A 26763-nucleotide genomic window follows, 5' to 3' on the forward strand; every position below is an offset into this window, starting at 1 on the left:
GAACATATGGTTGTTGCTTAAGATAATGTCTTTCAGGAAACCATCATATTTCCAAAAAGGCAAGTGGGAGAAAAATGCGAATGGACTTCGAGTCAAGCAACAAACAAATGTAGGATACTTAGAAGTCTTTGGAAAAGCTCCATACTTAGAAGCCTTTGGAAGAGCTTCATGAAGACTTTAGAAGTGCTTCAAGAGAATCCTAATACTCAAAGGACTTGAGTAATGTCTTTATAGACACTAACGTTTGATGTTCAATACCTAGGTAAATCGTATAAGGAATAGAATTCAACCAAGATAGATACATAGATATCTTGAGGAATGAAAACTATGAAGACTTGGAAAGTGCTTCAAAAACATACGACTTACAGGTTAGCTACGACGAATTTAAAATTCCCAAGTATGGTTTGAGGCCATCAAAAACATAAGTATGATTCGAGGCCATACAAAATGGTTTGAGGCCATTTTATCCGAAATATCTTCATCTTAAAGAATCAAATCTATGATTTGGTTGATTTGCATAAAGGGTTCACTCCCATTAGTTGCAAACATGTTTTCTAAACATAGAACGTTGATTTGCATAACGGGTTCACTCCCATTGGTTGCAAACATGTTTTCTAAACATACAACGTTGATTTGCATAAAGGGTTTACTCCCATTGGTTGCAAACATGTTTTCAAAACATACAAAGATGATATTGTATACACATACAAAAGAGAAACTAGATTGGTGGTTAAAGATTGTAAACAACTTCACGGCGTTGATAATGTTGAAATCTTTTTCACCAAGTCGGAATGCTTGAACTATTTTGGATAAATCTAGCAATCATTGCATATGGAAATATGGCAATTGGAAAACGAAACACCTTACTCAATTGGACTTGTAGAAAGGAATTGTGTACATCACACAATGTAAAAGTTTTGGATGCTAGATAAAAGAGCAAGCTTAAGAAATCTATTCGTAGATTAAAGCATGCAAGTGGGAATTGGACCATATTTGTCTAAAAGGCTATTGAGCAATCATAGCTTTATGAAAATATGGATCATCTTATAAATGAGGAGTTTAGTGGGAGCTAAGTCCAGTTTATTGGTTCTATATATGAGATACATATCTCTGTATTGAAAATGACATTCAAATTCTAAATGGTTAGATTTGAAAGTATTTTATTAGAACCATGGCGAAACTTAGAACATACTGGGTTAAAGATGTATTGGATAGGATCTAAAGCGTTGTTTGGATTCTGTAAAAGTAATTACTAAATCAAACACAATGGAGAGACTCAAAAGAGACTCTCATCCCATATGATTAAGTCTAAGTTATGAATGCTTTAACTAAGTATAAAGCTAGGCTGTTATCACTAGAGTTAAGCATAAAGGACCATGAAGAGGTGCCTTCACCTTATGTCACATGGCAATGCCAAGATTTTAGCAAAGATTCAGTATCTCTTGAAACAGAATAAAGCTAAAAGGTACATGGATATATTCAAAATGCGAATGGTTTTTGCATTACAATCAATCATGTATGATGTGATATATAGATCGCCAAGATAACTCGTGAACATTGGATCATGACGAGTTTATACCAATCTCTATTGATCTGTATCAAAGATCATTGGAACAGTATCAAGAACATCCAATACATTTGGAGATGTAGGATGAGCACTTGATAAGAGGAAGTGAAGATAACTAAAGTTTTGATGCTACATGCATTTTCCTAAGCAAAAGTTGAATCTTGTTGTTAGGCAAACCACAAACATACACGGGCAATTAGGCGTCGTGATTAAAAGGTGGTAACATAGGTTCTAAACCATATGTGATGCATGGGAAACTGAATCAATGATTAGTTTCCAAGTTCTCAGTTGAAAGATGTATCTCCCACATCTATGTGAACTGGTTGGAGCATTCCAAAAGGAAGCATCATTTGAAATTCTACATAATTGAAATAAATTCATTGTTGCCTAAGAAGCAATGAAAGGGTATTGTTTTTAGTGGGAGTTCTTCAATGAACTCAGGTTGATCACAAGTCTGCTACCTGGATGATTTTCTATTTTAGATATGATTATCATTCTAAACTGCAACGAAAGACTAGATCATTCTAGAAACATATTCAAAGATCTTTTCATTTTACATCGAAAGGCTTTCGATAGAAAAGATGCTAAGGATAGCAAAGTATGATAAACTAAACCTCTGCATTGAATGATACACAACATTCATATTCAGATATGGAATCAAGTTTGAGCTCCATGAATGTTTTAAGTATTGGGTGAAAGGCCTATCTGTAAAACATTAAATGCTTGATTTTGGGTTTGAGGCCCACAAATTGGTAAGCATTTGGTTTAAACATTTATCATTTATGAAATTATATTGCATAGTTCATTTAATCTTGGTTTAGTATTAAATGATAAGTCCATGTGATTCAAATCATTCAAATGGGATGTCAAGATGGATTCTTCGACAAAGAAACACCCATAAGTGAACTTGAATATTGAAGTCACAAAGGATCCCTAATCCAGGTCATTGAAAGGTGGACGACCAATGACTAATGAAGATTAGATTGCGAGTAGATTACTTAGTTCTGTTTCTTGAACTAGAGTGACTGGATGTCAGAATCTTTTGCATAGATACTTATTGGATCTTGTATCAGATTGACCATGAGAACACTTTAAGAGATTAAAGTCATGTCATACGTAGTTCTCATTAATGGTGATTAGAAACCGTTCCTCAGAACATGAGCGATTATGTCTGCTCGTTTGAGAATGAGTTCGCTTTGATACTAGCTAAACGTCTCACCGTAAAAGGAGGCTATAAAAGCAGTTATTGGGCGTACTATGAATCAAAGTGAGTGTTCATAGATTGCAAGAATGGATTGTCCTCCTATCTTTGATAGGATATGGTGTTGTTGTGTAACAAGGGCTCTCGGAGAGTTAGATACTGTAAAATGCATGGCCGTGCTCAGAATGGTTAGGCTTAACCTTCTGCAAAAGTTTGAAAGTTGAACTCTGTAATCCGAGAAACACTTCTGGACCTAATAAGGATGGCTTGGATCTTACCTTATGTTCAGTAAGTAACACTAAGTGACAAAGGAATGTGGATGCACACTTGTCTGAATGACAAGTGGGAGATTGAAGGAAATATGTCATTCATCCAACACTAGTAGAAAAAACCCTTATTGCAGCGGGCTTTTAGACCCCTGTTGCAGCGTACATTGTATGCTGCAACTGGGGGGCCTGCAACAAGTCTGAACTTGTTGCAGCGTACAATGTTCGCTGCAAAAAGTACTTTCTTACAGCGTACATGCATATGTACGCTGCAACAAGTGTCAAAAATTTGGCCAAAATCTTGACTTGTTGCAGCGTACAAATTCATGTACGCTGCAAAAAACCCCACCTGTTGCAGGGTACATCTATTTGTACGCTGCAACAAGTCTGAAATTTTTCTAAATTTTACACCCTTGTTGCAGCGTACACATACATATGTACGCTGTAACAAAGCACTTTTGGCGGGAAAATTTTAGTTTTGTTTCGGGATACCTAGAGTGCCTTGCACCAAATATAGAAACCTATCACAACAATAATAGAATATCGCAACCTGTATAACAAATATAAAAACAATAGCTGTTGTTTTGTATATATCCCAAAACCAAAGTGCACGTACCACAGACATTTAAATATATGTACGTTCCAATTTCAACGAACGCATACATTTTAATATAAAAGATTGTTCTATAACATCTAAACCAACTCGATCAAGCGCTCAGGCCAATAACAAATACTTGTTGGTAAAAAACTTAGCCCATTGCTCACGAACCACATCAATTTCCTCACTAGCATAAGGCGCATTCCTCGGAGTATATACCTTTACAAAAATAAAAATAAAAATTAAGAATTAGATTAAATGCAAATTAATTATCACATTTTAACATTCAAACAACTAATGACAATGTCCTAACAATCTAGAATACGAATCAAAGGTAAGGAAAATGTCATTTTAGCCTAAATATGACCTATAACGATCCAATGAGCCTTAAATGTGCATAAATAGATTGAAATGAGTTTTAAAAAGTTAAAACTATGAATATTAATCATATAATAAGAATAAAATGAGTCCTTATGTTCTTTAGTTCAAAGTTGGGAGCGGAAATGTCATTTTAGCTCTAAATATGACCTATAACGACCCAATGAGCCTTACATGTGAATACAGAAATTGGTATGAGTTTTAGAAAGTTAAAACTATGCATATTAATCATGTAATAAGAATAAAATGAGTACTTAGGTTCTTTAGTTCAAAGTTGGGAGCGGAAATGTCATTTTAGCACTAAATATGACCTATAACGATCCAATGAGCCTTAAATGTGCATAAATAGATTGGAATGAGTAATGTACTTTTAGAAGAGCAAGAAACATGAAAGTTTCACTCAGTGTTTCCTATTATTTGTACTAGATCGGGTACGGTAACGTTAATGCTATGCGCTACCTAGTTTGGTTTTTTTGTTACAATTTCACTTGGAAGTAATGGGTTGATCTTAATTGCAATTGTAATGGATAAAAGTGTCACGATGATGAGGATTTTCTCAATACCAAAATTTCTATAGTTCTACTGGTCAATGTTTTGCTGGCATGAGAAAGGTTTTTTCATAAGAAAAATTAAAATAGGAAATTCAAACAAATACCAAAATTCACATGGCATATTGGCATGACAAAAAAGATTTAAGGCCAACCTAACCTTAACATATGTGTCTGATTCTAAGACCAAGCAGCCCGCTCTGCAGGTTTATTGTAGACCAGATATACCACAAACTCTCCATATTATATTGTAGTTGTAAATAAATTTTGTTTAAAAAAGTTTCAAGGATGAATCATCAAGTAAGGACTGAAGTGCCTGCCCAGTCTATCACTATTAGGTACTAGCAACTTAGCAAGGTTTTTTGTTTTGATGGTGTATATAATTGCTGATCAATAGTAGCTAAGACAAACAGAACTATGAGCACATAATTACTGATACAAGCATTAAATTCTCATAAGAAAGTACCTGATGGTCTTCTCTGATTCTTAGATTTTGTCCGGCTTGATTCACTAAGTCATTTACAACCTAAATACAAGAAAAGTAGGACAATATAAAGGCCAAGTTAACCAAGCCCAAAAGAGTACCAATCACGTGTACCGATTTTCTATTTTAGGATAGCAGTTTACGCGGTGGGTGGGTGGAGGGGGGGGGGGGATCAGTCAACATTGGTTCTCACTTGCACTAACAGGGTTTATGTGTATGTCTGCAGCTTCTAGAGGGGATACTTTTCAATCTCTTTGAAACCAGGCTTCAGAATTGTGGAAAGTAGTCAGTTAGTAAAATTTAGGAGAGTGCCATTTCTCTTGAAATCAGGTTTAGTCTGTATTTAGTGCATTTCACCTTGATTATCATTAATACAGTCATGTCCTTACATATTCTTCCTTCAATTTCTCTTCTGTCCATTGATCTTATTGTCTTAGGTCGATATCTATGCTAATTCATACCAACAATGTTACCCAATTTCAAACCAAGCCATATTAAAACAATATGACAGATAGCAAATGCTTTTTTGCAATAGACCTGAATTCACCCGCCTAAATTATACACAATACAAATGACCCATTTTCCTGGTCTAACTTAGGAAGCATAAAAAAGGATCTTTGATGTCCCAAGTCCTAACATGCTACTGGTTTTAACAGAAGCAACAAATTGAAAAGATAAATGAAGTTCAGGATTGAAAATTTTCAAGGCATATGAGGGCACAATGTTTGCTACCACACAATGTGTTCAATATGTGTCTTCCACGGTTCATGCTAATATAAGTTTATCAATTTAAGCTCAAACAGAAGGCTCAAGTTCACAAGAATTGCAATTCACCTGAAGAGTATTAACCGAAAATTCAAGCGCGGCTTTTGTCTCTGGGGGCCCAGTCTGTATGGACAACAAAGTCAAAATCAGATACTACAAGGAACTCATCTGCTAAACTTTCTAATAACCAATGCTTAGAGAGAAGAAAGACGATGTAGCTACCTCAAAAGGAAGCACCAGATTTGCCACATTGCGCATAGTGAAAGCATCTCCAGGTTGAATTCCAAGAATGTTAGGAGGGAAAACTCTAGAATCTGCACAGGCAATCACTGTAAACTGTTCCCAAAATTGTCAGTCATCAGTCTCAACTTCAGTCCTCAAAAGAAGTAGAAATGAAATGGGGGAAAAAGTGAGCAATGTCAAAGTGGCAATCACATAATGTAAAAGGAATCACATTCACGATAAATAAGAAGCCTTAAAGCTTGGAGCAACTTTAAGTCTATATTCAAAGTTGGAGCTGCAACTGAATTACATGCTAAAAGGGTACAATTACCTTTGTTTTGCAGTCTTTGCCTTGCAATCACAAATTTCAGAAAAAAATTGTCTTATTAAATCATGAGCTGGTAGTTACTGGTTAGCTAGCATTATAGTCGGCGCTCTAGAGCTCTCAACTTACCTAGCGTATGTATGGGTGATGGCAACGTTTGATATATTAATTAAAAAAAACTGATATGCAAGGATCAGAAAGATGTCTGTTGGAGAGAATGATTTCTCAAACACTACTTCATTAAACTAAACCTTATTAAGAGTCTAAGACATGATCAATGCAAATCATTCTCTTTTAAACTAATAGTCATAGACTTTTAAACGGCTATGAGTCCCTTTTTGCACATCAGTATCTTAATAGTTTAGCTACCTCTACCAGGTTTTGTAAGCATGATGCCAATCCAAATTACACTGCGGTGATGACCATTAAATCTACGAGGGAGTATTTACCTTCCTAGAAACAATTCTTCATGCAACGACTATATCTTAAATCAACTATAAGTAATTGCATGGATGAAACTACAGTAAGTATATGCAATAATAACACAGCAAAAAATTGATGTAAGATCAAGTACACAGTAATAATAACAATAAAAATCGCCAAAATAGGAACTCGGTACTATGATAAACTCAAATAGCCATTATCCCAACAAAGGTAAGACTTAAAAAGGCTAGAACTATATCCATACACCAAAACCTTAACAACAAATGCAACACCAGTCAACATAAGTACAGATCAGTGCAGATCAGATAACAAATAAGTACAGATCAGTGTAGATCAGATAGCAGATCAATGCAAAACAGTGCAGAACAGATAACATATCAGTGCAGATCATTGCAGAACAGTGCAGATCAGATAGAAGATCAGTGCAAAATAGTGCAGATCAGATAACAGATTAGGGCAGATCAGTAAAAACAGTGCAGATCATATAACAAATAAGTACAGATCTAGTTTTTGTACTTTAACAATCAATGACTGCTTCTAGCTTTCTTCTATCTTATTTCAGACTGATTACTGTTTCTGTTCTAGTTTTTGTGATTTTTTTCTTTCGGTATACAAATTTAGAGTTTTTAATTTCCATTAAGATCTTGTGCTAAGCACTTGCAGTATACATTTTGCTGCAGTTTCCTCTTGTTTCGCGAAGTGGAAGAATCAGTAAGAATTAGAGGCAAAAGATTCAAAGGTCTCAAGGATTAGCCTCCCTTCGGTACCAGGTGGGTCAGAGGCATTTGAGCTAGCTACCAAGTTCTTCTATGGGATCAATGTTGAAATCACACTTTCAAACGTAGCTATGCTGCACTGTGCAGCGCATTTTCTTGAAATGACAAAGGAGTTTGCAGAGAAAAGCCTTGAAACCAGAACTGAGGTATATCTAAAAGACATAGTCCTCTCAAATATATCAAACTCCATATCAGTTTTACACAAATGCGAGACACTCTTGCGGTCTTGCCTATAGCAGAAGATATTAACCTGGTTAACCGGATGATTACTTCAATTGCCAATAATGCATGTAAGGAGAAACTCTATTCGGGTTTACTGAAACTCGAACATAATTTCCATGTAAAAGTATCTTATCCCAGGTTGAATACATAAACTACAGAGACTGCACTTTGAAGTGATTTCTTCTTTTCAAGTGATCTACAGTTAGCTTTACTTGCAACTACAACGGCGAGTTTAAAAATTGCCAAGAAAACTTTAAGTGACATGCTTAATTCACTTCAGATTATTGTACACTACCCATTTGTCAAAAATGAAAAAATGTCATAGCCTTTCCAAGGATGATGTGTAAGATGATATAGATATCACATAATAATCATCTCTAAATAATACTAACCAGCCACGATGACTCATTTTGAAAGGTTGGCATGATATCCAGATTTTCTGGGCGGATGAATTGCTGAACTAAAGCAATCTTTTCAGAAAGCTGTTCATCAGTCTTTACATCATCAGGAAATGAAGCGAAAACGCGAGTAAATAATTTTGTCATGACATACTTCTCCAGTCCCTGCAAGTGAAAGTTAGCCAGGTTAGATATAAAGAATACAACATTACCTGACTTAATACACAATCAGAATATTGAAATCTCCAGTGGAAGCATTGATCTCATAAACTGCACTTACTGCAATCATGTTTTTCAACTGGTTGATGTGTGTTTGAGCACTTTTTCAGTAGTTTCCTTAGTTTAAGGTGGAAGCTCACTGGCCACTTTGTTGCCTTTGTTTAACATTATCAGAATTTGGAAAGGTATTAGCAAATGCAGATTACAAAATGATTAAAAATACATCCAAGAGTCTAGCACAAAAGGGCCCGGGAACCCATTCTCGCCATTAACATTATCAGGACAGTTTTTAACGTCTGTTACAAGGGGTAGGGGGGTTTGAGTTGAGATGTAATTTCAATTAGTTATTGACTTTTGGGAATTTGAGGAATTTTTTATTCTGCATTTAGAAATTATACTTTGAAATGGATACGTAATTAACACTCAGTATCTCAGTAACAGATAGAATATTCAAAAGTAGTTGAGAAGTATATGTAGTAACCAAGGAAGAGTCACTGGTTTCAAACAACAATAGCTTTGGGGAACTAAATCAGACATATACAGACATTAAAAACTAAAAAAAAAAAACTGTCCTGTAAAGCCATATAATACTGCAATTTCATTTCTTTATTTCATCACCTATCAGTCTACCACAACCTAGATAATCTTCATTCTTCATTACATTAATTAACTACCCTACAATTTATTCGGATTTCCCCTTCATCACCAGTTAGGACACCAATCCTACCCATGGCCCCCATAGCATCAGCAAACTTCCATATTGGCAAAGAATTTCAGAACCGCGGCACTATCCTTTTCTGGATCAGGAGGTTTGTTTGAGAAGGAGACAATGAAACTTCCAGAAGCAGAAATACCACTTTAAGCTTAAATTTCAAATTAAAATCATCAATTGTGCATCATTATGAAAACTGAATTGCAGTAGTTTTCCAATTAAACTCATAAACTAATGTGTCAACTTAAAAAGCACTCAAAATTAACAACAACTAACATAGGTAGCAAAAAAGTATCAAGAGAGAGAGGAAGAAGAATGGAGTGTCGTACCTTGGGCTAGAAACGAGCAGCAACAATGGAGGAGAGGGAAGGGGAGAGCAAGACCATTTACACCAACGAACAAGGAGGCGGCGGAGATGACAGAGCACCATCGCACCCAGCAACCAGAACGGGCGGCGCAAGCAAGGGGGAAAAGAAAATTGAATCGATTAGTTAGGGTTTTGGGATTTTAAATCAAGAACTTATTAAATCAATTGAGGGATAAATTGAAATCAATTTACCTATTAGTGATGGATTGCAAATGATGTTGTGTTGGTGGCCACCATTATTGGCGGCGACAAACAGAGGAAAGCCGAGCACGGAGGCAGGACAACACCATCAACCACAACAACGCAATAACCATCGCAACCACCGCACCAGCAGCGTCGGCATGAAGGAGGTGGTGGCCGGCGATGCAGAGGAACGAAGAGAAAGAGTGTTCGAAGTGAGGAGAGGAGAACGGGACGCGAACAACAGAACTGAAATTTTGAGATGCGGCTTAGGTTTTTTCTTTAGGGGACCACAAAGGGAAAGGTAAGGGAAGAAGAAGGGAGTTGAGCGCAAGAAATGAAAATTTGAGATGCGGCTTAATTTGTTCTGAAATTTTTTTACCCGGCTATTGCAGGGGGCTTTTAAACTGTACGCTGCAACAAAAAGAGTTATTATAGGGGCTTTTAAAATGTACGCTGCAACAAACTTTTTTGCAGGGAACAATTAAATTGTACGCTGCAACAACCCTTTAAATGGTTTGACCCGCGTTGACCGACTGGTTGTTGAAGCGTATTAATACATGTACGCTGCAACAAGGGGGGTGCAACAGGGGTTTTTTCTACTAGTGCAAGGTGCATTAAGTCTAATACCAAGGTTCAGATTAATTGCGAACAATTAATTCAGTGACATCAAGTGATCGGAACAGCTAGCTGGAGCAATGCTTCCGATCAGTAAGTTCTAATGCATATTTGAACTCACAACTTACTCTATACTGAACCTACAAGGTCACACCAATGACACGTAACAGATCACCGGATTAAATGAATCGGAAATTCATTTAATAGCTTTTCGGGAATTAGTTGGAAAACGTATTATACGATACGACCTTGCATCGGAATCGTATATCGTATCGCGAATATTCGTAAGCTAGGCGAAACGAATAAATCGTATAGTACGACGGTGATTCGTCGTATACGAAACGATAAATAATATATCGGAAATATATTAATCGCGGATACGAAAGGGGCAACGCTGCCAGCCCAACGAGCCAAGGCGCGCAAGCGCGCAAGGCCCACTGGGCGTAGCAGCGAGCCAGCGCGCAAGGCCCAAGCCTTTGCTGGGCGGGCATGCGCATACGAGGAACAGCAGCAGCAGCGCACACAGCGCGGCCAAAGGCCCAGCGCCTGTGTGGTTGTGCGCGTGTGGGCTTGCACGGACGGGGCTGGCTGGCGCATGGCCTATGTGCCTTGGCCGGGGTATATTATAACCTAAGGGTTATAATATTAATCCATCTCACGTTTTCCAATAACCTAATGCAAAAAATCAGATTACACATCAAACCCTAAGGAGGAGAGAGAAACCCTAATTCTCTCTAGCCTCCATGGATGTGTTCTTCCCAAAAGCACAAACTCTTGAATGATTGTCTAAGCTACGATTATCAAGACGGATCTGATCGTGTCGGTGAACCAAGTAGAGGAACGACAAGTGGAGTTCTTTGTTCGTGTTCGTTGACAGATTATTGTGGAAAACACGCTTCGAATGTAAGTTTGCTTAATCTCTGCTTTATACATGTTTCCTGGCTTTGGGGATTGTTCCGCACATGTTATTATGTTTAACTGTATTCCCCTACACGCACACCACTCGTATTACCGTTGGTGGGTTGATCACCCACATTTCCATGGCCACAGTTAACTTTGTTGAGGCTAACCAAACCCCGGTTTTGGGTAGCAACTTACTTGATTTGGCCTATTTTGCTGGACTTCGCCGCCTACAGGGTGAGCATGGGTTGTTTAGGCCGGGTGCCATGTGGTGGATGTTCGAGGGGAACAGGCTTTTCACCTTGCCTGACCCTCAGGGCCGCACCCGTTTCAGACCCGGTCAGGCTCACTATTTATATGCTGGATTTGAGGGTGAGCCGCAGCCTGACCCGCAGCCCCAGCCTGACCAACAGCCAGAGCCCCACCAGTTCGAGCCCGAGCCTCGCACCTACTTTAGGAGGGGGCGTCGAGGGGATGAGGGGAGACCACAGGGTATGCCTACACCAGAGTAGGAGCAGGGGTCCATTCATGAGAGGTTGAGCAGACTTGAGCTCGGTTTCCATGAGTTCGTGACTGATCACCAGAGGACCATGTTCCCTTTCTATGATCGGTATGCCAGGCAAGGCTACATTGCTCCGGATGCTCAGCACCCTTCCTGGTTTACCTATCCCGCGGAGGGATATGGTGCTCCCGGTTCCATGGGCATTTTCACACCCACCCACTACGGTGGGTATGGAGCGGGCACTAGTGGTTATGGTGGTCGAGGTGGTGATGATGGTGATGATGGTGTTGATGGTCAAGGCCATCAGTGATGCTGAGGAGGATCGAGATGGTTCGATACCCCTTGAGCCAATAAGGACATTGTCTGATTTAGCTTGGGGGGGTGATTCACTCACTTGTACATATTAGGTATGTTTTTCCTTTTATTCTTGCATTTACTTATTTTTGTGTGTTTACTTTGGTGTGTTTAATGTTTTCTAGAGTAGTTTATTGCTTTGAAAAAAATAAAAATTACAAAAATACGCTCCGATGAATACAAAATCATGCTTCCCTGTGCCCCTTGATTGGAAATTGTTTTGATTCTTGGTATTTGACGATGGGCAATGTAGATGTGTTAGCCATGATTTGATATTCGACTGCTTTGATGCCTTAACATGAGTCAACTCTGACTAACTATTTGTGGACTTGGTGCTTGACTAGTTGACTTGGTTAGGATGTGTGATAGCTTCCTGGTGTGTCATTGATTTTGAGTATTGATTTACAACTATTAGTAGTGTTTTATGACTCATATACATGCACATTGTGGAGGACGAAGGCATTTTTCTGTTTAGGTAGCCTTCAGATGAATCTAGATACATTTGTTCCCTCCTTTTCTACCCATGTTGTTGCTTGTGCCCCTTTATTCGGTGACTAGCCACATTACAAGCCTGTAAAAACCCCATTGGTTACTAGTACCAAGCCTAGCTTGGGGGAGCTAATAGTAGTGAGGTGAGGGAGTTGTAGTGTGCTACATTTTGAGCACAAAGTGGGTATTGAAAAAGGAGTTCGTCTTATCATGTTTGTTGTTGAAAATGAGTTGAAAATGAAAAGAGATGAAAGAACAAAACAAATGTGAAGGTTTCTAAAAAGAAAGAAAAAAAAGAGAGATTGAAAAAGAAAAGAAAGAGAAAAATTTATTACTCTCATAAAAAAGTTCAAAGTATTGTTTCAATCAAGTTTTGCAAATTCATATCCTTATGAGTGATTGGTTACAATTGTGAAAAAAGGCAAGAAAGTATGGTGTTGGCTATTTGTTGTTTTGTCATGTGTTGAGTGGGAGAGTTATGGTCATTATATTAGTTGATCATGGTTGTTTTTAGGATTTATGCTCCCCAAAGCCAAGGCTTTAAAGCTCACATTATACCCAAATTTACCGCACCCTTACCTAAGCCTAACATTACAAGCTTTGAAGACCTTCCGACCTTTGTGCATAGAGTCGTACTTATGTGAAAATAGTTGTTTATCAATGCAAGTTATGACATGACGCATTTCGAGTCGACTACTAGGTTGAGTGTATTTTTTTCTAGACACACGAGTGTTGTGAGTTTGGGAGGGCATTGTTCACTTATATGTTGGGAGGAGAGCGAATGGGTACATCTTTTATCCGCCACATAAATGAGTGACAAGTGTGTGAGCACTAGTCTTGAATTCCATTGAGCATTTGTGGTTCGCTTTGCGTGACGATTGTTAGGGTGGATTAGTGGTTGAATGGATTTGAATGGTTGACATTGATGCATGCTTGTTGGATGTTGCCTTGAATTATGTTTTTCATTTTGAAATATGTTGGGGGTGAAGTTGGTCTTGTATTCATCGATGATTTCCTTGCTTAGGGACAAGCAAGGATCTAGCTTGAGGGAGTTTGATATGTGTGTTTTATATAGTGTTTCACCCCCGTCCCTTAGTACTTTTTTGTGTCAAATGAGCTCTTAGGAGCCATTTTTAGTACTAATATGTGTTATTTAGTGTGCCTTGAGTTTCAGGTTTGATAATGAGAAATTGGTCTTTTTAGACCCGTTTCGTGTTGATTTAGGCCACTACACGAGCCCGAGGAAGTTCGGGACCTTTATCGTCGACTTTCGGGAGCCTTAGATGCATATGGTTGAGCCCCGAGAGTTAGACTCGGTGATATGGGCGAAGGATATTGAGGATTGCAAATCGCCCTGTGAGCTGAGGGCGAAATGCGACCATCGGGCGGAAAGAAAGGAATTTAAAGTCATCTATGCGCGTCCGATCGGCCGCACTTCACCCGGTCCGGATCGGGCGGCCAAATGAGAGCAGCTGTCAGCCTTTCGCAAACCGCCCGATCGGGCGGAATTCGGCCCGATCGGGCCGACTGTCGAGCAAATCGCCCGATCGGGCGAAGCGCCGCCCGATCGGGCGACGCCAACCTCCAGCAGATATTCGCGAGTTTTATTTCCGTTTTTTAGCATTAATTTAGAGAAACTATATAAGCTTAGCCTTATTATTTTGAAGGACATCTTTTATTCTAGTTTCTAATACTCAGCTTATTTTAAGTTTCTCTCTAATTTTGCTCAAATACTTAGTTTTTATTTCCAAGTAAAAATTCAAGCTTTATTATTTCATTGTTCTTCAATTCGGTATTGCCTCTTTTTTTAATGCGTTTTATTGCTTTAATCATGTTTTCCATTATGTTAATTGCGTTGTTATTTATTACCATGAGTGAGTAGTTTAATTTCTAGGGTTTAGGGGATCCATGAATGCATGATTGGGATTATATGTGGACTTGATTAATTGATTGATTGATTGTAATTTCTATAGCTTATTATTATTGCTCATCAATTCTGTTCGGCCGGACTATTTTGATTTGAGTTTGATTAACCTTAGATTATGCGCCTAGAGGTATAAATCTGATGTTTTTGGTATGTGGCTATTAGATAGGAATTATTTCTAGTACGTAGCGAGAGCCCGCTAGTTGTTCTATCCTAAGGAATTCATAAGATTCGAGAGATGCATGTTTTCCTAGTTATGATTGTTGATTGATTGTTACTGTCCGTTGTCCAATCCCGGTCTGCATTTATGGTGAACCGCTGCCCTAGATTCCTTTAATATTGTTATTTTCCGATTTGATTATTTGCTTTAGTTTAATATACAAACCAATCCAATTCTTGTTACCAGTAGTCTAGATTAGTCTATTAATAGTAGAAGAACGTTGTTTCCCTGTGGATACGATCCCTGCTTCCCTTGCTATATTTTTAGTTGGTGAAGGTTAGGTTTATCTTTGATAGGAGTGCGATTCAGCCTGTCACATCGCACGGGTACTATACTAGTATTATACTAAAAGAGAGGAAATCAATATGGTGATGACAAATGTCACTCGTTGATTGGCCTCTCTTTTAGATATAAAAAAATTATAAAAAATAAAATAAAATATTGTATAATTATTTTGTTAACTTTCACCTCATCAGAATATTTGATTCTATTTTCCTTTAAAAAAAAACACTCTATACATAGGAAATATTTTGTAAATTATCTTTACTATACTTTCATAACAAATATAACCAATTTAAGATTATCTTTTCATAAAAAGGAACATTACTATTTTTTAGACATTTAGCCAACGATATAAAATCTTTATTTAGATATAAATCATATAAATAAAGAAATACGAAAACTCATTCCATAAAGTGTGGACTAATTTATTTATAATATATTCAATATACGATTGAGAAATTCTTATTTTTTAACACAATTAAATATCACATAAACATAAGATCAATTAGTACAAAAAATGTATTTAATTCATCAAAATAAACCAACACGTACTTAATCATTCCTATAATAGTATATCAAGCTAGATAAATAACGTAAAACAAAATTGAAATGAAATATATAGCTAGGTCTATAAAATAACTTACTTTTTAAAAATATATATTGACATTTTTCTTAGACATGTACTATGTATCTACAACTCCCTCCGTATTTTAAAAGAGATACACTTTCCTTAAGCGACCGTTTTAAAAAGAGATACTTTTCTCTTTCTTGTGGTCCTCATACTTACTCACATTATCATTTTACTATAATAAATAATTCACCCACTGCCCCACTTTCATCTTATTTTAATAAATTCAACTCACTCTCCTAAAACTACGTGCCGAAGTGTATTTATTTTTAAAATACGGAGGGGGTAATGTTTTAATATTTCACTGCTTCAAACAAATTATGTAACTTTCTTAAAAATGAGTAAAATTAACTTGCGTAATTTAATCCATCTACTACTCTATTGTGTAATAATTAATATAATTCGTATATATTTTACCTAAAATCTTCTAATTTATATGATAATAATCGATCATACTACGAAGTACTTATTTACTTATGTAAATAAATTTATTAATTTAAATATCTATTACTATATACTAAAAGAGACACCAGGAATGACACGTGTCACTTCCTGGTGAAAAATATTTCCGCCAAAAACTCTTTCTTAAAAAGACATATTTATTTTATTCTTTTTATTTTCTCTCATTTTGTATAAATTTTTATATATGGAAAAAAATATAGGATTATGGAATATGCCCTTATTAAAATGTTGGTAAAATTTTAGTCAAACTGTCATATCAATAATAGAAAATATTCTTACTCGATATTTTGGTCAAATTAGCATATTAAATATATCAAATATTTTAGTCAGATCGTCATATTAAACATATAAAATATATAATACGTAGTAAGTTAAAATATGATAAAATGAGTACATTCGTGATTATTAATTACACAATAGATTTGAGGGAAAAATAATTCAATTAATTTTTTTATAAAAAAGATGATCAAATAATAATTTTTAAATATTCGTGCGTGCACAGGACCTAATCTAGTATATCTATATACTCTTTCTGTTTTTAAATATTAACCACCTGTTGACTTTTTTCACCCATTTCAACTCAATATTTAAACATAAATATCTCCAAATACGTACGTTAAAAAGAGTATAAAATTTGATATTGTTAAACCAAACATTGAGACGAACAAAACAAAATGTGGCACAAATATGTTTTGAAATACGTATTGGAAATAAATTAGAAGATTTTATTCAGTTGTGAATAGTGACAAGATTCCAAATATGACTAATATACGGGAATGGATGGAGTACTCCATATTATAATAAAAGAGAGGCAAATTGACGTAGTGATGAAAATGTCGATCTCTGATTTTCCTCTCTTATAACGTAAATAATCGAGTATCATGTTTTGTTTAGAAATTGTGTCATAATACGTATAATGGATGTGAATAATGTATAATGAACGTTTACCTTTGATTGTTTATTATTTGTAATCCACGGAAAAATCTTTGCATGAAATTTATGATAATCGATATACATAGAAAATCTTATAATAGTTGAACACGTACTATCAATTAAATTATTATAATACTATTAACTTTTTAAGAATTTGAGTCATATAATGATTATGTATAACAAACGGTAACTCTTGATTTAATATATTTAACAAGGTTGTTTCAAATATTTTATAGGCTCAATGTTAAATAACGAAATGAGACCCCTAGCCACATACTTTTTTATGACGGGCCCTAGCCTATACTTAATCTTAAATATCAAAAATAAATTTTGCCACATTCTCATTGTCGTAATACTTTCATACGAAGCATGGATAATAATTTATCCGCTCATATTATTGAAGTCTTAAGGGTAAATTGATTGAAATTTTGACCGGGGAATACCGATCAGACAGAATAGCCCAATATATCGTAATCAATTATTTCCAAAATCATAAGATCCATATGATTCACTTTCCTTATTATTAATATGACTGCAATAAAAAAACCTTTTTATATCTTGATATGATGTAAATGATTGCAATGTCACATTAAAGTTTTGTGCAAAATTAAATTTATATATATAAATGGCGCATCACACTTGATGATGGAGCGAGTTTGGATTTTAGATTGGGCTGACGACAAGATAAACGTAGATGATTGACTATTGTTAACCAAGGTTGACTAACAAATAGAGATTTGAGGTTGGTAGACGGGTATAAGAATAACATGTACCCACCTTGGTGATGGGGAGAGTTTGAATTGATTGGATTTGAGAATACTCATCTAATCCTAATTATCCATGTCACTTTTAAATATTTTTTAATATTGTAGCTAATACGATCCATTCTAATACTTCGTAATAAACTTATGTCAAACAAAAAGTGGATTGTTTTTGGAATATAGGGATGTCAGATTGTCCGTGGGGCGGATTTTTTGGAAGATCCCCCTTGGTTCCGCTCCCAACTGGGCGGGAATGGAGAAAAGTTTGGTGGATGATGGGGGTAAAAAATGTATACGTCACGGGTGATGGGGTGAGAAATAATTTTAGATTGGACCCACTGCGTCTCTAATCCTTCATCTAATTGATTATGAATATATTAAATGAAATTTACTACTTACTTATATATTATAGTGTTTTGTATATTTACTCAATATAATTACTCCGTACTCTAATTAGACAAACTAATTGTCAAAGACTCTAGAATAGAGTTGTAAAATTCAAAACTCCCTTACCAAAGTTGAGTCTAGGTGTGGGTTTGAGACGGATATAGATACACGCGAGGGTGGTGATGAAGAGGGTATAAATTTTATTTTGCACCTCTCGAGACGGGGATAGAAAGGGGTGGGTATCGTTCCTACCGTGGATGGAGGGGATGGGTATGAGAACTGTAGGCATGTACGGGTGTGCAGGTCCCGACTCTCCTAAAAGCAATCTTTAACTTAATAAAGCAAATGGTGTAGGTGTTAAGAGATCAAGTAATGAGGTTGATTGTTCTATTGTGCGAGTATTAAGTGGGTATTACTATCGAAGTAAAGAGTAGATGAGATAACTTTATGATTGAGACAAGTGGTGAATGAGAATGAAAATAATTTTATCTACGGAAATTTCATGAAATACCCCCAAGTTTTGCCATAATTCACCAAACGCCCATCAAGTTTCAATTATTCATAAAATAAACCCCCCCCTCCAAATACCCTGTCATGACGTCATCATCCCTAATTTATTCAATTAACATCTAATTAACTCATTTTTCCCTAATTAACCCATCTTCTTCCTCTCCCTTCTTCCGCCACCACCTCGCCCCCATTTTCACCCTCAAAACCATTGTTGATACCATTCTCTCCCATCCCAAAGTCGGTCGCCTTAAGAAATCCGCGAGTTCACACGAAAACGATTCCTTTAGTCTCTTCTTCCGAAAGAGGAGATTGTACCAAAGAAGACCCGGAGAAGCCATACCCTCGCCCCAAAACTCACCCATTTTTGTTCTAGTTGAATACCGAAATTGGCTAACCAATCTGCAGCTCGATTCTCTCAACAGATGAATTCAACCCTGCTTAAAAGACCGCTCAAACTGCAGTGGGGGCTAGCCCAAGAGATCGCCCCCGACTGAACTATTTGTGATGAAATCAATTCCTAACACCCGGCCACCCAACCCAACAGGTCAGGGGTGGAATATTTTCTTTTCTTCTTTATAAATTGGAGCAAAAAATGACCGCGAAGCGGAGATCGATGTTCTTCCCAGCCAACCCCTTTTTCGAGTAGTTCAGGCTCTCCTCTTAGGTGGTCTCTCTCCTCTTGCCGCCCCATACCCCTTCGATCTCTCCCTCTACGACCACCTCTTCCACCTTTGGGCCGCCCCATACCACTGAATTTTGGGGGTTTTAGTGGGCGGCGATAGGTGAGAGGAATAAGGGCGGTGGTGGGTTGTAGGGGAGGTGAGAAGGAGACGAATGGCAGTGAGCAAGGGGGCGCAAAGGAAAAAAACCCTCTCCCTCGCCGGAAAATCAAATTACGGTGGAATCCTTGAGTTGGGTGGTGGGTTAATGGAAGCAGGAAGGGGAGAGAGAAAAGAAAAAGAAATATGTGGGTTAATGGAGAATTATGTGGATAATTAGGGATTACTAGATGTTAATTGATTTAATTAGGGATGATGACGTCATGAAGGAGTATTTGGGGTATTAAGTCATTTGTGAGGGGTATTTTATAAATTATTAAAACTTGATGGGCGTTTGTTGAATTATGGCAAAACTTAGGGATATTTCATGAAATTTTCGTTTTTCTATGTACTCTTATTTGTTTTAATTGGTTTGATAAATAAGACATCGAATGAGCAATGATAAATTTATCAAAAGCTAATTTTAATTTGGAGAATATATATAACCTCTAATTTGGTGATAATTTTCTAATAGATTTCATACAAATTTATGTAAAGATTATAAAAACCGTGCATCGCATGGGTACTATACTAAAAACTATACTTGTAGAATGATCGCAATATTGTTTTATATACATTTGTTGGGGTTTTAGTGCCAAATTCTAAAGCAGAGAAAGAAGATGAACTTATGTCGTTAACATTAGCAACAGTTAATTGGGTAAAACCGCGGTTTTTCCAAGTATAACCGCTACTTCAGATAGCGGTGTTGCCATACCTCAGATAGCGGTTTTGTTCTGAAAAACAGTAAAAAAAAAATTGAACTTTTTTATCCAAGCCTACGTGGGCAATAGTTTGGTAATTAAGTTTCAAACCGAAGCAAAATGGAAAATAAGTTTTAAATCAACCATACTTTTGCCAATCCTTGTTAAAACGCGTACAAAATACAAAACGTAAAGAATAAAAAGAGACGGAGGGAGTAATACATAGGGAAGTTAAACTAAGTTAAGGTAGTGTTCACCAAATAATAATGATTCACACTTGCATTACAAATTGCGACTACCGTTTGCGACTACCGTTTGATCACTCTAACTCTCACAGCCTCCGCATAATCTGGACGCAGCTAACAAATAACACAAATTCTTATTTACAATGGGTGTACAATAAATATTGTACACCAAAGTAAAAGTTAACTCAAAATGCTTAAAAGTTAAGCTTATATATGTAAAAGTTATCTATTTTTAAGTGATTAATTGTTTCATTTTAGTAAAACTTATTTCTTCAAAATCACTAAAAATGTATAAAATTAATCATTTAATCATTTCTATCAACTTTTTTTTTACTAATATAAAAGTTAATCAAAACTAGGTTAAAGTTACGAAAAAAGTGGTAAAAGTTATCTTGGTGTACAATAAATTTATTGTACACCTTGTGCGAGCAAGACCTTTGAACAAATAATCTAGCATGCAACTTTGCTAGCAATATCAGCTACTAGTTTGCGACCTTCCTATGTTCACTGCAATCTGGAAGCAGCCAACAAAAACTCAAGCCTCCAATAAATAATCAGCCACTATACTGTCGTCATCAATTCAACAATGAGCAGCAACTTATAATACCCATAATACAACAATTCATTATAAACAAATCCAGCAATTTAATATACGGATTAGTAGATTTAAAACAAAACCATTAACAGAATTAACTGCAATTCAACAATCTTACCTAATCCATTAACAGAATTAACTGGAATTCAACAATCTTACCTGATCCATCTCCGGCCTTGGCAACCAACATCTCTATATCAAATGGAAGAAATAAGAATAACAAAGTCACAAAGGCAGAAATGTGGAATCACTGTCACTGGAAAGCCAACAGCAGCCTCACAATAAACATAGCACAGGAGAATTCCTCGATCTGAAATCCACACAATTAGACTATAAATGACTGGCAACCCTCTAGTACTGAATATGACGATAAAACAAAACAACTGTCATTTTGCACCGTGAATTCCACTGGTATTTGTAAGACACAATCAACCGATTAATCAAGATCTAATCCTAATCAACACCTTAGTTATGCTCAGCTATTTATTACACCCAGTGAATGCATCAGAAGTCGAAATTTCCAGTCAATTTGTTATTTGTGAAAGACGCCTAGCATAGATCATCCATGGGATGATGTGAAGAAAATTACAGTTTTATTTAAAAGTTCAATAACACTGACAAAAGGAAATACCTAGTCAACTGAACCACATATTCTTCCTAAAAATGATCCAAAGCAGCAGCTTGGAATCTGTAAAACCTATTCCAGGCTCCCCCCTGGTCACAATAGCAGAATATCCAGTTAGACTTGGGTAGAAGATGCCTCACATTCGTAGGACTGTTAAGAACATCATTGCTTGCTAGATGTTAGCAGAATGCCAGAAATCGTACTTATAGTTAGCGTGCCTGCTCCAATGAGTTTGTTAACTTTGCTTCCTGGGAAAGACCACTCCCCCGCCATTGTTTTTCACGCATTGCTTCTCTGTAATTGAAACATCACTGTACAGCACCAAAACCAGACATTTCTACATATATTTCTGGACCCACTAGTTAAATAATTTATTAAATGCATTGAGCTAGAAGATCGTTCATTTATCTTCCCAGATGCCAGAACCTACATAACAAGGTACGCAATTTTCACTACCCAGCCTGAAAACTATTGCTTGGTATGGTCTCCCATCAGAATATTTCAAAACGAGCATTTCCTCAGAGTCAATTGTATCATCGTTAAATCAACATCCATAAAATCACTGTTTCCACTGCTACATCACCTTTCATCCTAAAAAATTGGAAAACAGAAGACTCCAATGATCTGATACTTATGTTAGCCACAAAAAATAAAAAATAAAATTGGCAACTATTCATTCTTCATTCAGAAACAAGAAAAGGATTGAAAGCTCCACCAGTACAAAATGACACAGACCGAGATTCAAAGACATGCTAAAAAGATTTATATACTGAAGATAATTACTTGTCTCTCTTGTCTTCCATTTCCACGATTTGCCTATGTTTCTCAAATTCTGTTCTCTCCCTTCTTCCAATGTCTACTAGCTTCCTTTTTACAGTCTTTAATAATGTTTTTCAACAATGCTCTAAGAAGTAACATAGCATCCCATACATATATCACTAACAGCAGCATCAGAGAAGTCACGTCAACTATTGTCCACTAGCATACCTTTAAATAGCTATGACATGAAGCCTTCAACTTATCATGCATCCGTTCTTTGTTAGGAACATCACAATGAGTGATAGACCTTCTCATATGCACAAATTGTCTTGTTCATTCTTAAAAGTAATCACAGCTTTTAATCCATCTCTAATTACAACCCTAAACATGACAATGGCAACATCATCATGTTCCCATATCAGATACCTTGGCATATAGTCAAGCAAATGGATCATTAAGATTAGGGTTACATTTCTGATCAATTAGCAAAGGGTGAAATTGTGTTTACCTGTTTATTAAACATCCAGTTTGGTTTCATTTTTGGCTTATGTATGTTTGATTTGTGTTATTCTTGGGGTTTGTTTGACTGGCTATATAAAATCAATCAATATTCAAATTAATTTTAAAGTTGGTTTGTTTGGGACAAGTGCGAGGAGATTTGGATAAAATTGAGTTACCTTCTTTAGGGTATAGTTCGGTTTGGTTCGGGTAAGGGATACTACAGGTCAATTAGTTGGTCATGGTCAATTAACACTCCTTTCAACAGCGACATGCCCCTGATCCTCTTCTTCTCATCATCCTTCCATAACTTGTTTTGAATAACATCAGACAGTCTGGCATGAAAATAGAAATGACACAGTTTCTTTAGTTAGTTTCAACCAAAAGCTGCTTTCAAGGTAAGTTTCATAATATACACAAATTTCAAAGGTTAAAAGGAAGCAGATGAAACTTTCATTTTTGTTCCAATTGCTAGCACCCTTCCATGAATTTAGCAAAAAGCTACATGTCAGGCATAAAATTCACTGTGCTAAGTCTACAACATATGCACATACTACGTATATGATTAACATCAATTGTGTTGCAATCTGCATTTGTTAATAAGGTTCTGTTTCCAAGATATGCTTAAGAAAGACAGGGACTGTGGCATCTTTGGGTTAACTTTTTTATGTTTTAAGGTTACATAAGCATAGAAAGCCAGGACCGATAGAAACAAAGGTAAAATTCGCTGGCACATCTATAGCAAAGTGCAGAAGGTTTCGTTAAGCATATCAACCAAATATTATTTTTACATTACAGTACATAGTAATTAGAAGCCTTCACTTCTTTGAAGGCCAATTTTTTCATAATTGGCAATCTAGTAGTGTGCTGAAGGATGCCATTATTAATAAGAACCAAATGACACTGAATATTTACCGCATCCAAAAAGTTACATTTCCTACTTCTCTATACGAATAGAAGTTGAATTATTCTGAGAGGCATCAAACAATTATTCTTGTGCAATGATTTTTGAACAATAATCCCCTCGACCACCACCAGGAACAGTAAAATGTGAGATGAAAAACTTACAACAGCCAGAAGACTAGGTAAATGAAGTGGTTGTTAATTCTTCCTGAAAGTCCATACATCAAGGTGGGAGGAAAGGTTGATAAATGAAAGACATTCAAGTAATAATCAGGGATATAACAGCATAAAATTTTATTCTACAAATTCTGAACGTTTTGATAAGAAATCAACAGCAATCAATTGCTTGATTTCAGGAAGAAATCAAACTCAGAAAGTAGTGACGACACCGATAGACTTGGTGCGGCACAAATATTGCTCCTAGTTCTTTATAGTCAAGTAATAATCAGGGATAGAACAGCATATAATTTTTATTCTACAAATTCTGAACGTTTTGATAAGAAATCAACAGCAATCAATTGCTTGATTTCAGGAAGAAATCAAACTCAGAAAGCAGTGACGACACCGATAGACTTGGTGCGGCACTAATATTGCTCTTAGTTCTTCATAGTTACCCTAGGGGGATGGTGGATTGTGGGTAAAGTACCCCAAAACTGGGGGTAATAATTCCCCCAACCCTCCCTCCTCACATCACCACTCATCCTTCCATCATCACCTCGGTCCACCTTCAATTTCCTTATTGTGTTTCTAATTAACCTAAATCCCTAATCCAAGCATGCCTCAAATCTTAGCAAGTGCAAAGTTCGTGTATAGTGTCAGGAAATAACATAAACTAACATTTAACTCTTCCAAGAGGTTGTCATTTAAGACAATATAAAATCAGAAAAGCTGATAAATAGCTAATTAAAACAAGCTTAAAACCTAAAAATGTACTTTTAGCCCGCCAGAGACATTGAAACTTGAAAGCACAAACATACAGGAAATCTTTATAATCTACTGGCTACCATGTTTTCTACATACAATTCCTAAGTTGTCAATTACCCAGAGGCCGAAATAAAGAAGTCTATGGTGTACGTTATATTTTTCGTCAAGTTCGGAAGAGCAAAGTAAACAGATTGCATTCCCTAGCTCCACCCCTATCCCTCGAACATCAGAATAATCTAGTTCTGATTTTGTAGCCTTGAATCATGCAGAACATGGTTATATCAGAATACCAGAACATGGTTATATCAGAACATGGTTATATCATGCAGAACATGGCTAGTACAAAATATTATGGGAAGGAAAAACGATTTAATGGGCAAAAACTCTGAAAAAAAAAGGGAACATCATTGCATCTTGCATGGTTGTTGCTACTTGCATAAATAGGCAATCTCTTAAAAGAATAACATTCAAATAAAAAGGACACTGAAATTGAGATAATAAAAAGTGGATTCACAAAAAACAACACTGAGAATCCAACATGCAACTATATTCTAATGTAATATAAATTGTCATCTAAAATCAAACAAGATTATCAACTAAAATCACCAGTATCTACTTAGCAAAAGAACAACTTACCATTTGTTGTCAGAACCAATCTTCCTCAACTTCTTACAGCGCTAATAGAGTCCTTACCACTCAGATACATCTGCAAAAGATGAGGTATTTCACTAGAATACTTGGTAACATACTGCTCAATAAATTCCTTCTCCGATTTATTAAGCACCCAAATGAACTGCATTCCCTTAATCAACTTCCTCTCTTCCAAAATCTTCCAAATAGTGAACCTTGGAATAACCCTTTTCTGAACTGAATACATCAAAACCTTAGGGTAACTAATAATAATCTGTCTATCAATCTTCACAGTATTAACAAAGTAATCGATACCATTCCTAAGTTTCTCCTCTGAGCAAGACAAACAAGCTGGACTTTTTGTAAATGTCGATATAACCTCATCATTAGTCCACCCCAAACTCTCAAAGAACTTCACCTTCCTCTCCCAACTCGACTTGCTCAGTGATAACATGACTCGAAGGGCGTGTATAAACTTGAGATCACAAGGCATAACTCCCATTTCTGTTATCATTTTAACAACATATCTTATCCTCGAAGTATCTTGGTACAAACACCTAGGATGTAAAACAATCAACTCTTTGATACGACTCTCGAACACCCCTTGTTTAATCAAATAATCCAAATTATGTTGCATAACTTTCCAATCTGAAGTAAGTACCCAAGGTCCACGCTGCACAACTATCTCAATCCTATCAGGGCGAGGCAATAATCTCTTGATTATCGTCATTGCCGGCTTCAACTGTGAATTTAAACCCCGAAACAAAATCGTAGGCGAAGAAACAATAAGCTTAGGAAGATTCAAACCCTTAATCCCGCTTTCAGCAAGAAATTGAAACTTAGGTTCTAGATTAGTCGAAGTCTTACAAAGAAGAACATATGGGCGTTTCTTAACAAGTTCACCAATGTGGGTATCAGAGAAATTGTATGATTTCAAAAATAAAACAACTGAATCAAATTGTTTCTTGTTGTTCTCTTCTAATGATACTTTGTTTGAGGCTGAAATTGCGGAATCTAACGAAAGCCCGCATGATTTCGTCAAGTACTGAATTGAAAATGATGATTTGGGTAAGATTGAGTTAGAAATTTCAGTTTTGATCTTGGGTTTAAGGATAGTTGAAGGTTGTTTAGGGTATTTTGGGGATGGGGTTGTATTGAAGAATCGTTTTTGAAGGAAGTTAACTACCCTTCTAAGAGGGGGATTTGCTGCCATTGTTGAACTTTATTGTTCTATTAAGGATGGGGAGTTGAAATGAGAAGAGTTAGAAATGAAGAGAAATAGAGTAGGCGTACACCTGAGAATATGTGTGCCTATGGTGGAGGTGGCGGTGGCGACAGAGACGGAGACGGCGGTGAGGACGACGACAGCTAGAGTGAGGGGGATTGTGTTGTGTACTTGAGTTAGCCGAGGAGTGATAAACCG

The 26763-nt window shown here is 36.4% G+C and overlaps 2 protein-coding genes across 10 annotated transcripts; both read right to left on the bottom strand.

Annotated features, from left to right (window-relative positions):
- Positions 1–3567: 3567 nt before the first annotated feature.
- On the bottom strand, positions 3568–10025 carry LOC110783796 (beta carbonic anhydrase 5, chloroplastic-like). 3 transcript variants are annotated; one of them, XM_021988169.2, is made up of 7 exons: positions 9455–10019; positions 8475–8568; positions 8189–8359; positions 6030–6143; positions 5877–5930; positions 5025–5084; positions 3568–3851 (listed from the first exon to the last, which is right to left on the bottom strand). In XM_021988169.2, the coding sequence occupies exons 2-7, from the start codon at positions 8481–8483 to the stop codon at positions 3750–3752; spliced, it is 510 nt and encodes a 169-aa protein (XP_021843861.1). In that variant the 5' UTR covers positions 8484–8568; positions 9455–10019; the 3' UTR covers positions 3568–3749. The 3 variants fall into 3 exon arrangements, with proteins under 3 accessions (XP_021843861.1, XP_021843866.1, XP_021843864.1); XM_021988174.2 differs by lacking the exon at positions 5025–5084 and having other exon boundaries at positions 9455–10025; XM_021988172.2 differs by lacking the exon at positions 8475–8568 and having other exon boundaries at positions 9455–10016.
- A 10923-nt stretch (positions 10026–20948) lies between these two features.
- Positions 20949–26753, bottom strand: LOC110783798 (transcription termination factor MTERF2, chloroplastic). 7 transcript variants are annotated; one of them, XR_002532174.2, is made up of 5 exons: positions 25347–26753; positions 23063–23218; positions 21830–22217; positions 21633–21715; positions 20949–21311 (listed from the first exon to the last, which is right to left on the bottom strand). XR_002532174.2 is itself a non-coding variant. In XM_021988181.2 (2 exons), exon 1 carries the CDS (start codon positions 26551–26553, stop codon positions 25372–25374), a length of 1182 nt encoding a protein of 393 aa, XP_021843873.1. In that variant the 5' UTR covers positions 26554–26753; the 3' UTR covers positions 20949–21311; positions 25347–25371. The 7 variants fall into 7 exon arrangements, 2 of the variants coding, with proteins under 2 accessions (XP_021843873.1, XP_021843871.1); XR_008919951.1 differs by lacking the exon at positions 23063–23218; XR_008919949.1 differs by having other exon boundaries at positions 21830–23218.
- Positions 26754–26763: the final 10 nt, after the last annotated feature.

Source organism: Spinacia oleracea, chromosome 4 (genome assembly GCF_020520425.1).
Source record: "Spinacia oleracea cultivar Varoflay chromosome 4, BTI_SOV_V1, whole genome shotgun sequence".
Taxonomy (NCBI): Eukaryota; Viridiplantae; Streptophyta; class Magnoliopsida; order Caryophyllales; family Amaranthaceae; genus Spinacia; species Spinacia oleracea.